At 39.8% G+C, this 17,183-nt stretch overlaps 1 protein-coding gene across 1 annotated transcript in view; it reads right to left on the minus strand.

Annotated features, from left to right (window-relative positions):
* The window catches only part of NR3C2 (nuclear receptor subfamily 3 group C member 2), a 188,604-nt gene that overhangs the window by 22,540 nt on the left and 148,881 nt on the right, over nucleotides 1–17,183 (minus strand). The window contains exons 4-5 of the mRNA XM_015861097.1: nucleotides 7,782–8,120; nucleotides 7,233–7,377 (exon numbers count right to left, since the gene is read on the minus strand). Coding sequence (XP_015716583.1) covers nucleotides 7,233–7,377; nucleotides 7,782–8,120 — 484 coding nt within the window. The remainder of the gene's footprint in view (nucleotides 1–7,232; nucleotides 7,378–7,781; nucleotides 8,121–17,183) is intronic.

Consider the following 17,183-nt stretch of genomic DNA (forward strand, 5'->3'; position numbering starts at 1 on the left):
CGCTCAGAAGAAGTTAGCCAAGACATGTCGTCCTCTCATACCAGTTTATACAATCTACTTCCGAAGTTTCCCTTTCATCTGGAAGATAAATATTTAACTCTACTGGGAAAAGGATGAAGGGAAGCACTATGAATATGAAAGGCATTTAGAGATACCACAGAACAACTCATGGAAAGATTAAAGCAGCATCACGTTCAAACATAAATTTGAAAGGGACAAACCTCCTCTCTATCCTAACCCTTCGTGCCAAGGACCTCGAGGGAAGTGGAAAGACATCCTCCCAAAAGCCCTCTGGATGTCCTGAAGTCATGCAGAGACAAGACTGAGAGAGAGCATAATTATGCCAAGTTAAATGTAAAACCATTGGGCAAATCTTTGCGCTAAAGTCATAAAAACTAATAATCAAACCCTTTCAAACACATCATAAGCTGGAAGCCTGCCAGAACATCCACTGGGCCGTGAGATGATCAGATGAAAATGAAGTGTTTGAGAAAGATCAGGCCACAGCAGAAAAGTTAAATAAAACCTTTGCATCAGTGCTCTCCATAAAGGAGTCCAGAGAGGTTCTGCACTTGCCTCCCTTTTCAGCAAGTGAGAGAATTAGTTTCAGACTGAAGCGTGCATAGAACAAAGGTTAGGAAAAAAATACAGTGAAATGAATAGTAATAAATCATCAAGACCAGATGGCATCCATCCATAAGTCGTAAAGTAACTTTAATAGAGAACTGCTGTACTACTAACTGTGATGCACAGCTTATTGCTTAAATTGCCCTTATAAAAAGTGTGCAAGGTGACAAATGTGACTGATTTCATAAAACGGGCCTTGGCATAGAGAGAGAGCAATCAAGACAGCAGAGGCTAGAATCAGAGAATCACAGAATGGTTTGGGTTGGAAGGCACCTCTAGGATCATCAAGCTCCAACCCCTCTGCCACACGCAGGGCCTCCAACCTCCATATCTAATACTAAGCCAGGCTGCCTAGGGCACCATCCAACCTGACTTCGAACACCTCCAGGGTCGGGGCATCCACAACCTCTCTGGGCAGCCTGTTCCAGCACCTCACCACTCTCTCTGTAAAGATCTTCTCCCCTGATATCCACCCTAAATCTTCACTCCTTCAACTTAAAGCTATTTTCCCTTGTCCTGCCATTATCTACCCTTGTGAAGACTTGATTCCCTTCTGTTTGTAGGCTCCCTTTAGGTACCAGAAGGCTGCAATGAGGACACCCTGCAGCGTTCTTTCCTCCAGGCTGAATGAGCCCAGCTCCCTCAGCCTGTCTTCATAGGTGAGGTGTTCCAGTCCTCTGATCATCTCTGTGGCCTTCCTCTGGACCCTCCCCAACAGTTCCTTGTCTTTCTTGTATTGGGAGCCCCAGACCTGGACACAGTTCTCTATGTGGGGTCTCACATAGGCAGAGCAGAGAGGGACAATCACCTCCCTGTCCCTGCTGGCAATGGGAAGGCTATGAAGGCTATGTATCTAGCAAAATAATCAAAGGAGGGGCATTAGTAAGTACATAAATACGCCACAGTGGAAGCAAGTCAGTACAGCTTTGGCAAGGAGAGGTCATGTCTTACTCACATGCATGAACTCTGACAGCACAACAGCACAAGGGCACCCTGCTGGGTGCAGGCAATGTGTGCTTAATGGGAATGCTTTGCACACACCAGGTCTAGCTGCATCCCACGTCCATATGGGGTAGGAACAAAGCATGAACCAGCCCTCTCCTCCTTCTCTCCTTTGCCCTGGTTTCCACAGAAAGGAAACTGGGGCATGCAGCTTGGGCACATGCTGCAGTACCTATTGTCTGCCAGCATGCTGGCACAAGGAATGACCGGTCTAGGACCTCCTGCACACTGTGCTCTGCAGCAGGAGGTAACGGGGATGCAGACAGGGCAGAGCTGGATTTTAAAGCTATTAAAGAGATCTCCTGAAAGCTCTTAAAGAGGGCTTAAGGGTAAGGAGGACAGCTCTCCGGGATTATTGGCAGCTTAAAAATAGAAGTCAGAGGATAATAACAAATGGATGTTTCTCAAAAGTACTGCAGGCTACCAGGCAAGTATTGCAGAGCTCTGCACTGAAGCTTCTGCTGAGAACTGTACTCATACATCATCTGAGAAAAAAAAAATCAGACCTGTGCAAGTGATGGAGTTTGCTGATGACTCCAGACAATGAAATCGGGAACTGCCTGTGAAGGACTGCAGAAAAATCTTGCAAAACTGTGAGGCTAGCTGACAAAACTGAAGGTGAAAATCATTAATTGCAAGACAATGCAGACAGTATAATCATCTCTCACTATACGTATAATAATTGGCTCTAATTAACAAGCATCACACAATAAAAAGACCTATTTGGAGCAGGTTTTTTCAGTTTCCGTCCTTTGAAAATGCTTGGTGGGTGTTTATTGTGGTCAGAAGGAAAGCAAAGGGTGAGAGAAGAAGAACCAAAAGCAAGACAGAAATTGTAATTTTGCCACCACATAAACCCAATGCATTCTGAATACAGTGTATCATTCTGGTCTGTTCCCAAAATTAACACAGGGTCTAAGCAAAAGCACTGTCGGGGAAGATGAGCATGGCCAGGAGTAGCAAGCAAGTGATATACAAAGAGGGATTAAACTGACTAGCTGATTCTCCTGCTTGTAGAATAAACAACAGGACCTGACAGAGATCTATAAATGATAAATGGCACAAATGGGATGAAAGGGAATATATCCAGTATTTCCACAAACACAAGAATAAAGTGGTACTCCATGAAATTATCAGGTATCCACTTTAGAAACATCTCTAACAAATAAATATGCGAAAGTAAATTGCAGAAGTGATTGCCATGGAATGTTTCACGTGCCAGAGTTATAAATGTATTCAGAAAGGTATTAGACAAATTCACAGGAGATACAGAAGCAGAGCTGAAGGCAGTCTCTCATTCAGAAAGTACCTACCTAAGCCACTAACTGCTGGAACAGGCAAATGAAAAAATATTTTATCCCTGTCATGATCCCACACCTTCTTTGCAGCTGGCCTGTTAAGAGTATGAGAAACTGTGCTAGACCATTTTTTATTCCCATGGACCTTCTTAAAACCACCTGACAGATTAGATTGTGTGAGGGAAGCATTTATGTTCTAAATAACATGCATAAGCAAAAAATGTACACAAGTAATATCACGGAGTGCTTCCTGACCTTTTAACAAGAGCTGCAATCACACACATACACTACCAGCAAAGAACAAACACAGACAACTCATACCAACAATCACTGCAGCAATACTAATTAAAAATGAGGGATTTGGAGACTGCTAGATCAAAAAGATTACAAAAATTGACCTAAATTTACACAGGATTAACAAGAGTGCAAAAAAGACCAAAATCAGTACCATTAGAGTTAACAACCATCATCCTGCAAAATGGGAAAACCTATCTTTTACATAATAACAAAAGTTATTGGCTCTCAAACAATACACAGATGATATGAAGAATCATCCCCCTGGAGATATGTATGGTTAAAAACCTCTGTAGCTCTTAAAAATTCAGCTTATTTTATTAGTTTTCTCTGCCTGGTGTGACTGCAGAAATCAAAACACCTGAAAGATTTAAGGGCTTTGGCACCAAAAGGTCACAGAGAGACAGCTGTATCCTTGTTCTGTGTTACGCAACACCAAATCCTAGCGGTCAGCTTCCACAAGTATATTAAGAGAGGAATCTAATGAGAAGACAATGAGCATGCTATTTACTAATGAAATTGCTATTTAGCCAAGCTACATCTTAATTTCCAGTTTAATTCTACTACTTCCCTCAACCTTACAAAATCCTCTGCCTGTCCACGTCCCAAGACAACAGCAGTGCCAAATCATCACAGAACCCCCACATCCTAAAGCTGTTTTTCTGCCCCTCTCTCCCTCATTTGCTATACATCAATGCTCTCATTTGAAATATATATTCTCTATTTTTTCCTCTGCTGCCAGCATCAACCTCTCTCTGCTTTTAAATTTTTAAACTTCACAGTTGGGGGAATTACCAAAGGCATGGTATGAAAGATCCCTCCAATATCACATTTTTATTTTATTGAAGGTTTCCTGCTTTAAAAGAAGGGCTTATATTATTTTGTAAGAGGCTTTGTTGGTTTGTTAAAGTGCATTTCATACACAGCGCTCAGTTACATAAATTGGGTTATTTAAAATATCTGAAGTTGATGTTTTAATTTTACAATTAAAGTAGCCATTAGTGACACAACTGCCCCAAATGGCAATAATAAAACAAATGACAGTCATTTATCAGCTCAAAATCCATAACATGAATTTTTTCCTTATCATTTACAAGCACCAGCCAATATATCAACCAATGTACTTCACTATTAAAAATTTTAATTATTATTCAATAGGCTGCTGGCTCTACTAATTTTTTTTTTTTAATTGTAAAGGACTGAGGCATGTCTCAATGATATCATTTCAGAGAGGATCTGGGGGGAAAGACAGAGCTGATCTGAATGCTCATGGAAACTGCCTTCAGTTTTTAGATTTCATCTTTTCAAGTTCACTTTCGTAATTTTGGGTACTTCATGCAGTGCCTGGCACTATTTTTAATTAGGCAAGGATTAAAGTCGTTGAGAAATGTAAAAATCTCCGTAAAACTCTCATGATGGTTACAACAAAGTAAAACGTCTAGAAAGTTCAGAACCTGCACACTTATGCACCTATGAGATACTCCTGGGCTGCACATGACAATCCACAAAAAATTGAAGGAGTAAGAAAACACACACTACAACATCCAGTGGATTTGCAAAATACCATTGAAATACTGATGCAGCATTTCAATGTACTAAAAAGTTTCAGCATGGTGTTTCAGTATTACTGTACTCTTTTGATTACCATCTTTGTGGCCCTCCACTGGACTCCTTTGAGAAGATCCCTGTTTTTTTTTGTACTAGGGGGCCCAGAACTGGACACAGTATTTTAAATGTGGCCTCACCGGGGCAGAGTAGAGGGGAACGATCACCTCAAACTGCTGGCCACACTCCTTTAATGCACACCACGATACCATACAAAGGCACACTGCTGGCTCATGGCTATTCTCCTGTCCAGAAGAACATCCAGGTCCTTCTCCGCACACACAACCTATACATACTTTGTCATTTCTGCAACATGCTGAGTGACTGAGTGGTTGCATGTCCATTTTCTTATCCTCAGTTCACATCTTGGCAAATACATAGGCCAGTTAAATCAATGGAATGCATATTCGATCCATGAAGACCAACAGTACACTTAATTAGACATATAACATAACCAAATGTGGGTGGCCAAGTATTCCCAGACTTGAATAGTCCTAGCAGAAAGTCAAACTATGTATTTACTAGGGGGCATTTTGTTCTGTATTTACACAATCAGAGGTGCTTTAATTCCTATAATCAGCATAGGTTTTCATTTATTATTCGTCTTGTTTACAGGCCTTCAGAACAAGAAATAAAACAATGTCATACATCATGGCCTTCCAGAAACTTTATGACTTCCTCTTATTCACAGTAGTTGAGAGTAAACGGAAAATTCATTTAACACAAAACAAAGCAACATAATTCTGTTAATGCCAACCTCTACTTTCACTCTTTCTTAACTGTTCATTGAAGAAAAATGTTGAACCCTCTGGGCAGCAAACTGGCAAGGGCCCCTACTAATTATTTTTTGCCCAAGGACAGGAAACGACCTCTCCAGACAAAATATGAAGAAATATAAAGAAAATCTTGGCCTGGTGTTAATAGAACATGACTTTCTCAAGCCAGCAAAAGGAAAAGTCATTTTCAAGCATCTCCTTTTCATTCCCTATGAACTAATCTATCTCTTAAAGTGCCAAAGGGAACAAAATATTTTTAAAAGTTACAGCGAATGAACCTTTGTGAAGTTTAATAAACCTCATGCCACAGAAATGAAAGCCTGTGTTTTTAAGTAAATATGACATTTCCAAGTTTGCAGTACGCAAAAAACTAAGGCAGAATCAGGATTCAGTGATTCTGAAGCAAAGTTTCAAACCAGTACAGTTTCATAAAAAGGAACAGATGTAAAATGAAGCAGTAAAGTTAAACTCTACTACAGATACAAAAGGTGAATGCTATGAGAAAAATGAGGCTGTATTGGTTGACTTGTACAACTTGAATAATTAACCACTGAAGTAATGTCAAAACTGGGAAAGACTTGCTTTTATTGAACCAAGAATCTCAAAATAATTTATGTTGAGACCTATGGAGGTCTCCATGAAAGGTTGACACCTTTCATGTTAGCAGGGCTAACACCAAAGGTTTGGACAACTCCAAAACTAGAGATTCCAGAATTTGTGAGCACATGCAGTTATCTCAACATTCCATTATGAAATTTCTTTCTTTCTGCCCTTTTCCCAACTACATCCTCATCTTAGCCTCAGACTAATTTCTGCATGCACCAGTTTCAAGACTTGCAGCACCACCAACTACAGTAGTATGCATATCCTACGTATTACATCTCATTTCTGAGATAAGTACATGACGCGAGCACAGTTTGACTGCTTGTGTATTCAAGTTTTGACTTTACTGGCTTGGAATAAACACCAGGCAAATGGAACAGAAATCAAATTATACTCCTCAAAGGCAAAGCACTAAAACACAAATTTAAAATACGAAGGAATACACATATGCAGAAGGAATGGTTCCTTGGTTGATCCTTCTTATTCTCTAAACGCATCATGAAAAAAATTATGTTTCATTACTGGAAAAACATTATGGCTTCTTTCATGATTGCAAAGAAGGGTAATTAAAGACTGTCAAGAAAAGTCATTGAACAGCTGTATATTCTTAACAAAAGCACTATTATATGATTGCTCTTAAAAAAAACAACAAACAAACAAACAAACAAAAAAAAAAACAAAAACAAAAAACCAGAAAACTTGGCAATTTAAATGTTCCCATTTCCTAGAAGTCAAGTACTTCTCCAAACTCCAGTAGATACCAAAAAATGATTCTTTATAAACCTCAGTTGTGTATCAGTTATATTTCAAGACAGTAGCTTGTTCCCAGTTTGTGAACACATCCACATCCACAAGGAGAAGTGGATGGCAGTAGCAAAGCTTCACTAATTGAAAACTGAGGCACAGAAAAATGTTTCTAGCTACTTTTCAAACTGGGATTAGCTGAAATTTTCTTAGACTGAAAACCAAATAAAGTTGTAGTAATCCTTCCAGCTTGAACTGAAAAGGACCATTAAGGAATACTCACTCATCAAAAATCAGGTCTGGAGCAAAGTAGAGGAACTGGCTGTTTGTATGTTTGTATGATCTCCAACTCAAGGCAAATGATGACAGACACATCCACGAATACTGAATTAAAGTAATTTGGTCCTCGAGAGGCAAGTTTCTAAATCCTAGAGAACAAAACAGAAAATACACATGAACTATGTTGTGTCCTTCAAGGGTCGGCAAATACATCACTCATTATTTTTCTAGTACTACAGTCAAGAACAAGAGCAACACACCCACAAAGTACATTTCTGAAGAAGCAAAACCGTAATTTTTCATTCTAGTGACAAAACATGTTTTCTTCTACAGAGGCTATTATTCAAAATGAAAGCATTTTAAATATCGATCACAAACATATGAAACAAACATGGCATAAATAAAAGCAACCGTCTTCTATCAGGCATTCATCCTGCTCCCTTTGTGAGGGTTGTCAACCCAGCCCATAGTCTAAAGATGCAGTTTATCAGGCGAATAGTTGGTAAATCTAGAAGACTGAGCAGAAATTTCACCAAGTGACTCATGATCCTACCTGGAAGTATCTTTGCCCACTTTACCACCTGAATCATCTGTTTGCCGGCCAGGCGGTTTAAGGTGGAAAGCAGGTACTCGGCTGTGTCTGGTTTTGAACTGTCGTATCCTGCGTACACGATCTCCGGTTCAATGCTTTCAAGGATCTTAACAGGAGAGGGAGTAAGTGCTGGTGAGATGGCAGACATGTGGGGAACAAGTGCTGTGTTTACAGGGGGCTCAGTTACTGGAGCAATGTACGTCGTCCCTTCCTCAGGGCTTTGGGGTGGTGGCTGCTGCCGCTGCTGTGGCTGTTCCTCATGCATCCCTTTCAATTTGCCCAGTTTTTTGGACTTTCGGGCTGTGAAGACAAACAGCACAAAAATCAAGTCAGTAGAGAAAAGTGTGAAAAGCTGGCATAAGCCTGGCTTTACAGAAAATCAAAGCAGAAATATCATTGCAAAAGTTTGCAAGTGAAATAAACACTTAAATCAGCAGGATCCTAAGAAATAATTTGCCTGCAGCACTGTTAGAATGGGAAAAGGAACAAAAGAAACATTTAAGTTCAAATGTTGTTGCTTCAGTGTGCATCTACAAGCATCAATGTCCAGTAATTTGCATTTCTATGTCTCTGTACAGACCTGCATAAAACATCCCAGTTGCAGCAGCAGGTAAGCATTTCAGAAGTTTATTTGTACTATAGTTTAGATAGATCACTTATCACCTACAGGTTTGTAATTCATGTTCTGCACTATGTTTTGTAATCAAAAGAAGCCTCAGTGGCAGTGCCTAAAATTAGCAGACCTGGAGCCCTCCTAAGCTTTTGAGCCCTTGTACACACCCTGGCTGTGCCTCAACTCGAAAGGCAATCAATCCACTCTGAACAGCCTAATCTAGTCAAATCCCCTTGGGTTTGCTGCTTTGATCCTTCCTTAAGAGCCTCCTCCTCTCTCAGTGAAATCCGAAAAAATACTATGAATAGGTACCCCGTTAGACAAAGAACACTGAGCCTCACATAACATTTCTCTCTCACGTCTATCAGCTCTTGGTGATCAGCTTTCCTCTGTTCTATTTATTTTTTGCTTTAATGCTAACCTCCTTTCTTTCTTTTACTAAATGTTCTTCAGAGACAAGAATACTAGTGTGCTTTCACTCCTTGTAGAGAAGCCAGACGTACCCCATGGGATTCCTTCCCAACATTGCCATGTGAAGGATAGATATTTAAGTAGGTAGTAAGCCCTGCTCACACACCAGCAAATTAGCCTACAGTGTGCTGAAAGAATGGGAAATAGCAAGAATATTAAGTAAACAAGCAAACAAAGCACCAAGGAGCACACAAAAAAGCCCATCCCTCCCTTCTTCCAGTACCTCATTACTATTTTCATTTTTTGAGCTCTAAGCAGTGTTTTCCACTGATACCTAAACATGAAGAAATGAACTATTTATTCATTTTGTGTTGCAAACACAAATTTTAAGGTTAAACATCTGTCTAAGAAAAGTTGTATTTCAACACAATGTTCCTCTCCTGTTCAGTGCACAAAGATCCAGAGGAGGCAGTGCAGGCTTGCTTCATGTCACCTACCCTGTTCCAGTTACTCCTTCTATCCACAATTAATGTCAATTGCAGGGTCTAAGCTCACCTTAGTGGCATTGCATTACACTGGAACAAAGTCCCTTTTTGACTTAGTCTAGTTTTGCATGCCCAGACTTCACCTGTGGAGAAACTAAAGCTGACAGTGGAGTTACACGCTGAGGAACAGGAGTCTTTTATCTCTGCTCCCGTGTGGACTAGAAGAAAAGAGAGATGGCGCCCAGCGTGGCAGCACAGCCCAGGGTCCTGTGACTGTGTGATATGCCTTAAAACCAGCATGGGGTCAGATACATCATTTCCATGCTAAGCACAGTGCAAAGTAGAGGCAAAATAGCAGTCTCAAATTTAAAACCTAAGTAAGGCACAAGTTAGCTGAACGTTTCCCCTGTACGCTCCTACACATACAGATGGACTGAATGTGAGACAATGATTGGAAAAAGTAAAATAATCATTACAGAAAATAAACTAAATGTAAACGTTTGCAGATCTTTCAGAGCAGCTTCTCTCAAATCTATTCTTTCCCTATATGTCTGTACATACCTAAAACTCTGGTCTTGACTCATATCTCTTTCTAGTTATAACATCCCTTTTTTTCTGGCATCAGTGAGTTCACATGTAAGCGTACAACAGATCCACAGAACTGCCTCAGTAATCTTTTAAAAACTCTTGAAAATCTGGAACTTCAGAAAAATGTCCTGAACAGATGGGCTGCTATTGTCCCAAGACTACTGCTGGCGATGTGGCCATTAGCGCTTGCTGTTTCCTTGAAACTGGGGCTGCCTGCCCAGACCCATGGCCTGCGGTCACACTGGGAGGCAGGATACAGCTGCCAGTGCTCAGAACAACACACATCCCCAATGCAACAACAGCCTGCTGCTGCCAGCACTTCCTCATGGCACAGTACCTTGACCCCTAAGGATCTTGGGATAAGCCAGCTCCAGGAGCAAACTTGTTTTGTTAGGGAAATCCCAGGAGATCATGACATAAAATAGCAGTGGTACCACTCACATGCAGGATCTCAAAGGTCAAATAGACACTCTTGGACTATCGTCTTAAAAACTCGTAATTCACTGCTATCACAGTACATACTGAACTTAGCAGGAAGTGCAAAATCTGAACATTAGCTTGGTGTCATTTCCATCAGCCACAAAAGAAAGCTTCTCCTGACTGATTTCTGTATCAACATAGCCAGGAGATCCGCAGAGGACATCAGGGATCTTTGTGCAACATTTGTAGCTTCCTCTTTGGAGAGTCAAACACCATTTCATTAACCCATTTACAGCATGAATTTCTGTTTTCAATCATCTCCTCATTCCTCTGCCTGCAAATATCCAGACCAACTGATGCAGGTTGAATTTTTTAATAAAAGGATTAGATAGGCAAATAAAAAATGTGCTGGCGCTAATAAAATGTAATTTAAAATTCTGTTGTTCAACTATGCAGATGCCTTACAAAAACTTCCTAATTACCTGAAGTATTAGCATGGATTACGTAGAGAAACACTGGAGGTGATATGGAAGATGTGAGACAAATGTTAGTCAAAAGATGTTTCACTGCAATGGATTCTGTTTCAAGAGACAGACAAATAAGCTGACCCCTTTAACCTCCCTTCCAATCCTGTTTCTTACTTTTCTATTACTAAGCAAAAATGTCCATTCAAACAATGAAGCACAACCGAAGGATTTTTCATCCTCTGGTGCCCCAAGTTACATGGATGCTGGCACCCATTCTTCAAGATGCAGTTTCTGTTCTTAGTATCCAAAAAAGCCATTTCACAAAGCTGCAGCTGATCAGACATTTTGTTAAAAAAGCTTTTTCCTTACTCTGCAAAATAAAACAGAGGGCGTTACGGACAGGCAGTGCAGGCAACTGTTAAATTTAATTCTGAGAAGTAAGTGAAAAATGCTGTTTTTCCCCATTTGGAGCAGTTGCACCTACAGGATGACGTACTGGTGAGATCACTGCAAGCATTAAATATAGTTCACATTTATCTTAGAAAGGCAAAGCCGAACTTCCGCATTTTTCAAAAAAAAAAAAAGAAAAGAAAAAAAAAATAGAAAAAAAAATCCCCAAAGGAAAGCAAGAACGGCCAAGTTCAGCAGAACATTGGATGATGAGTTGCCAGAGCAATCAGTCACCAAAAAGAAAGTTAGAAAGTAAGCCTGAAGGAATGGATAGAGATTAATGCTTGCTGCTGTTATTCATTAAATTTTATCAGGCATTGGTTTTTTTTCTGTTATCAAAACAGAACTAAAAATAAAGAACTTTACATATCTTTCATGTTTGTGAAGGCCAAAAATGCATTCTCACCATAACACGACCAGCATAAGAAATCTATTGGTTTAACAACTCTATCGTACCTAGCGATAGAGATACCTGATTAAATATTTATTACAACATAATTCTGTATGTTCTATTCACTGAAATCTTCATTAAGAGAATAAAGAAATAGCATTCTTCCACGTATAATACTGGCACAGAAATGTGTTTTAGTTTCATTTTGTTCCGTTATAATGCCTTTAAAATGAAGCTGAGAAAAACATTACTGCTTGACAGTCATGTTTACAGTGAAGAAAACTGTATTTTTCATTTGGCTTCATGCCAGCACTCTAGCTCAACTGGTTTGGTAACTCCCACAGAAACCAACAACTAACGATTAAACATAAGCGCAGAGAAGTACATACTTCGAGCCTGTCTTTTAAAAGTGTTTTGCACGTTTGCTCTCTAATTGGAATACCAACTACAAAACCACCTCCAAATCCACGAGAACAAGCCAAGTATATCGAGATACTAATGTGGAAAAGTTGAAAAAGACACATGGTCACCAAGCAGACCAGGGGAGAGAGCAAGTATAAGACTTTCAAGCCTGAAAGCTGCAGCTGAAGCCTGACAAATACTAAGGGTTAGGACAGGACCATCACCAAGACGGCAGCACCACCAAGAGTTTCTTGCCCCTCCTGCTCTGTGCAACTGCAGCCAGGATATCATTATAATCCCTCTATTTTTAAATAACTGAAGATTAAGAACTGAAGAAAAACAAACAGTGAAAGATGCACTGTAGGTATACCTGAGGTTAACACGTAAAACATCTAACATGATTTTTGTTAAGTATTTTAGTTCTTGCGCACTGCAGTGAAAACAAATATTGAAATAAGGTGAAGTAGCTGAAAAGTTGTAAAGTTGCACTTTGAACAGGCAAGCCCAACAGACCTCTGCTGTAGGTCTAGCACTAAATCATATAACAGAGAAATAAATAAACAACACATGTGACTAAATATAGCAGTCTGTTTCCCTGGAAGAGACAGACAAAAGCTGGGCAAACCTTTGCCCAACAGATTCAAAAAACAGCTTTCAAACTCTACGAAACTACATACTGCTCCATGTGCTTGAAGAACTCAGCAAGAACAACCTTCACAGACAAGCACAGTTGCTCATTGCCCTCAGCAAAAAGACTGGACTTAATCATTTGAGAGCAGCTACTGATCGGAGACGGGGGTGAACTCACATTTGGAGAATAGGCTCCTCAGAACTGATGCTTCATCTGTCAGATCACTGTCAGAAAGTCAAAACTGGGAGCCCTCTGGTTTTATGACTGCAAGTTTTCATGTGATCTGCTACACAAGCTAAATCTAGAGGGGACTGATCTATATTCCATCCATTCCCAAGAAGTAAACACAGCCTCAAAACTGGGAACTATTTTCCATAGGCTCAAAATCAGTAATTTTCATCAGCATTATTGTTAAAGAAATAGGGTCCAAGATGCCAAAGAACAAAATGCTATCAATAGTAGACAAAAGAGCACATAAATATTATGATTCAGTTCAGAGATTTTATAACACAGTAATATCTAATTTGCAGAATTGCATTTGTGTTTAACTTCAGCAAACAAACAATCTTAAAATGATCCCACAGTTAATTCAAACTGGCGTTCAGTCCTCTAAAGAAAATCATAAGTTCATAAAATTATCTAAACTTTTATGTAGATATACGTGAATTCTAATGCTTGCAATCGATAATCTCCAGAAATAAGATTTTTTCTTTAAAGTATGCTATTCAGAGCTCGCCTGTTGCCTATCAGAATCAACAATTAATATTCACATAGGTCTATCAGAGCCAGGACCAAACTGATCCTGATTCAACAGATCTTCATTTCATCCATGTTGCAGAATATATCTGAGTAAGTGATATCAAGTGCACATTATATAATCATATGCTACCTCTGGTAGAAAGCAGAGGACACCAGCAAAAGAAAAGGAGAAACCAAAAGGACGTGAAAGGACATAGCACAGAATAAGATAATGGTTTAAAAAAAAAAAAAAAAAAAAAAAAAAAAAAAAAAAGAAGAAGAAGAAGAAGAAAAAAAAAAAGAGCCATTTCAGTAAATAGATTCAAAAGACAACTGGCAAAAAAAAGATGTTAAATGCACTTCAAACAATTTAAGAGATGCTGCAATAGAAACATACTTTGAATACCACCAAAAACCTCCTCCCCACTCAAACCCATAATCTGTGACTGCCTTTGAGCCTACACTGCATGCCTTGCCAGCACTACCTGCACATCAACCACCTGAGCTCCTCCAGCCAGGTCCCATCCTCACTTGTTCAAGCTCTGGACCTGAGCTACAACCACTGCCTCCTTCCTAGCCTCAAAACTTGTCAGCTTTGTCCCTTAGGTCCTCCATAAAGAGCCTCTGAGCTTTCCTGCACATCCCTCCCCTGCTGCCTGCAGATGTGACCTGAGACACCTCACTGTACCAGCCACTGAAGGACTGAGCTGCCGAGTCTCCCCTTGATGTGGCCACAATAGCCTTTAGATAGACCTTCCTAAGCCTTCATCAACCAGACATTTTCTCACTTGCTTCCAATTTTGCACAGATAAATGCTCCATCATAATGTCATTTTTTTCTCCTTCAAATCTTTCCATCATGTTTGCCTGGTGTCTCTGTCTCACTTGCTTCAGCGAGCTGACATCTGTTCTCATTAGCTATTTTACTGCTACCACAAACAGTGCATCCCTTCCCCCAGTCTGTTGCATCTTGACATACACGAAAATTTTGAGCTATCTTGGTACAGACACTTCTTTCACTTAAGTGTCTAGCACAAGGGGTACAAAATTTTGCTGAGAAACTTCTAGATAATAATATAGACGTTTTACATATATATCCACACATGGAATAATGTGAAAAGCAATAAAGCATGTGAGATCTTACAGCATTAGTCCTTCAAAGTGCATTCAGGCATGTACCTTTTACTCTTCAGGAAATGCAGGAGGAGACAGCAAAGACAGGATCTTAATGCTCCCTTAAACTGATTATCAGTTTTGGGAAGTGTACTAAAACTTTCCTGTGGTAGATGAAGAACCTCCGAACACGAACCTGGGCACTATCCTAAACATAAGCAGAAGGCCTGGGTACAAATCTTTGCGATGTGTGTGCCCAAGCAGACTCACCACTTCAACTGGACAGACCAAGAAGAGAAAGTAAATGGAAAACAACAACATTGGCAAGGGACAGGTTTTATAGGAACTTAAAAGAACACAAAATTACTTAAATTTATCATGTGTGACAGTGCCACAAGGACATTACACTTGCAAAGCAGTGGCTATTCAAGGGTGGTTTCTGCAGTGGCGTTTGGAATGCACTGTACAGACCAAGCATTTTATCTAAATACACACAGAAAAACCACAGCTGGAGAGAAAGAAAATAATCATCCCACCTTTTACCTTTTAAAAACTGTCAGCTCTGTCCCCAAGGAAACAGAAAGCAATAGAAAACTTTATCACTCAGTGCAAGCCTGAGCTACCATTATACAGGTAGAAATTTTAATTCAATTAAAAAAGCAATGAAAAAATTCCTTTTATTATTATTTATTTATTTCAAACTCTCTATGTGTAAAGCAAGCATTTAGCAGAGAATAAGATCAGAGCCAATGACTAAATTTAGCAGAATGAAATGGTAGGCATAATGGAAATAATGACATAGTTTGGCACAGCCAACATCATTAGCAACTGCTTACTAATTAATAACTAACACTTTAATCTGACAGGATTGGACAGCTTAAAGACAAGGAATAAACATGTATGAAGTCTGATCTATGGACGTGTCACGTTTCCTTTTCTTCTGGCCAGACCCTACAAATGTCCAAGCACATCCACAAATGCCAGTCATGCTCTCATACACCCAAAGGGAGGCATAGTAGAGTAGAATTCTGAGTCTTTATTCTAGTTTAATCTAAACTACAAATAAAACTGACTGTAGCTTAATAAAAATGTATGCCATACCAAAAGTAATGCTTCCTATGTACCACTGCTAGGAAAACATTGTCCACACAGTTAATTTTTCATTGTCCTGAACAGATGGGAATCAGGTGGTGCCAAATGTGAACTATACATTGAGTGTGGCAGCCCAGTCAAGATTGGCAAAATGCTTGGTCTTCAAACTGGTACAGTGCTTGGTGCAGTCATGTTTCAAGAGAAAGCTTGTCTTGTTTGATCTGACTCTGGAAGTTTCAGCCTTCAGTTTAGTCCATTTTGTGATATGGCAGTCAGAGTTGAGGTTTGTTCAGGAAATCTAGCAGGATCACTCCTTTCCTATCCCAAATGACAGCACACATCACTTGAGGAGGGCTGCACCTTGAACTTTTTTCCTTGATGGGAAATCCATATTTTGCCACCCTGAGGACTGCCCTTTAGACTTCAGCTCATAGTGGTGACACTGTATCTTCTTACTGATAACAATGTAATCCAGGAAACTGTCACCTTCTGCCTCATATTCAATCCAACCTGCCAAACTTGCATGAAATATTCTTTCCATTCCTACGTGAGAATTTGTGGAACATGGAGCAGATTTGGTGATACTTCAGTGCTGCCACCACAATTTCTATTACAGTGCAATATTTTCCTACATGAAGGAATTCACTGATGCATCTTTGTCAAAATGGTACCTGAAGAGCACATGAAGCAGACTGCCCCACTGCTGGCATCTGCCACAGCAATAAAATGTAACGGAATACTGACTGGAAGATTCAACTTCTACTGCCACGTCATCACCATCCACTTTGTTGCTGTGGGCCCATATAATAAAATAGGAGGCATTACTTATGGACAAGCTCTTGTATTTACTGCTTTTTACCTCACTCTCTCAAGAATAAAACAATTTCAGAAATGTTTGCATTTTGCTTTGTATGGAACAGATTCCAATATGCAGTGCAGCACAACACTGCTCCAATACAGCACTGCAAAGCACAAAGTATGTGAAACAGTTTATCCACTTGCTACTTGCTTTGAGCAGCGTCATCTATACTCTGCCGATGCACTGTGCTATTAATCTCCAACGGTGGGGATTCCACAGTATCCTCCATCTTTCTCCAATATTTAATTACTCTGTTTTTCCCCCAAAACCTCTTGGATCATTCTTTTTCTACAGTAAAGTTGATTTCTCTTCATCATTCCCAACAGTGGCCATAGAGAGCAACTTATCTTTCCCGTCTCCTCTTTTATACCATTTTTTTTTCTTCAACTGCAAAACTGGTATCACATCATTTCTAATATGTTTCTGTCTTCTACACTAAAATAAATGAAGTTTTTTTCAACTCTTCCTTATAGATTGACTTCTTTTTTTTTTCTAAGCTTCTAATTATCCTTTTTCTTCCTTGATCTAGGAGAACCAGTTCACACCCTTGAGAATGCAGAGGCCTTGTGGAAATATCCTGACAGACAAGAGAGTTGGGCAATCACCAAGCATAAGAAATTTAGCAAGTGTTGCCTGTTGCATCTGGAATCAGGCAACACAGGATACATGTACAGACTGGGGAATGAGAGCCTGGAGAGCAGACA

This window comes from Coturnix japonica, chromosome 4 (genome assembly GCF_001577835.2).
Source record: "Coturnix japonica isolate 7356 chromosome 4, Coturnix japonica 2.1, whole genome shotgun sequence".
In the NCBI taxonomy this organism is placed as follows: domain Eukaryota; kingdom Metazoa; phylum Chordata; class Aves; order Galliformes; family Phasianidae; genus Coturnix; species Coturnix japonica.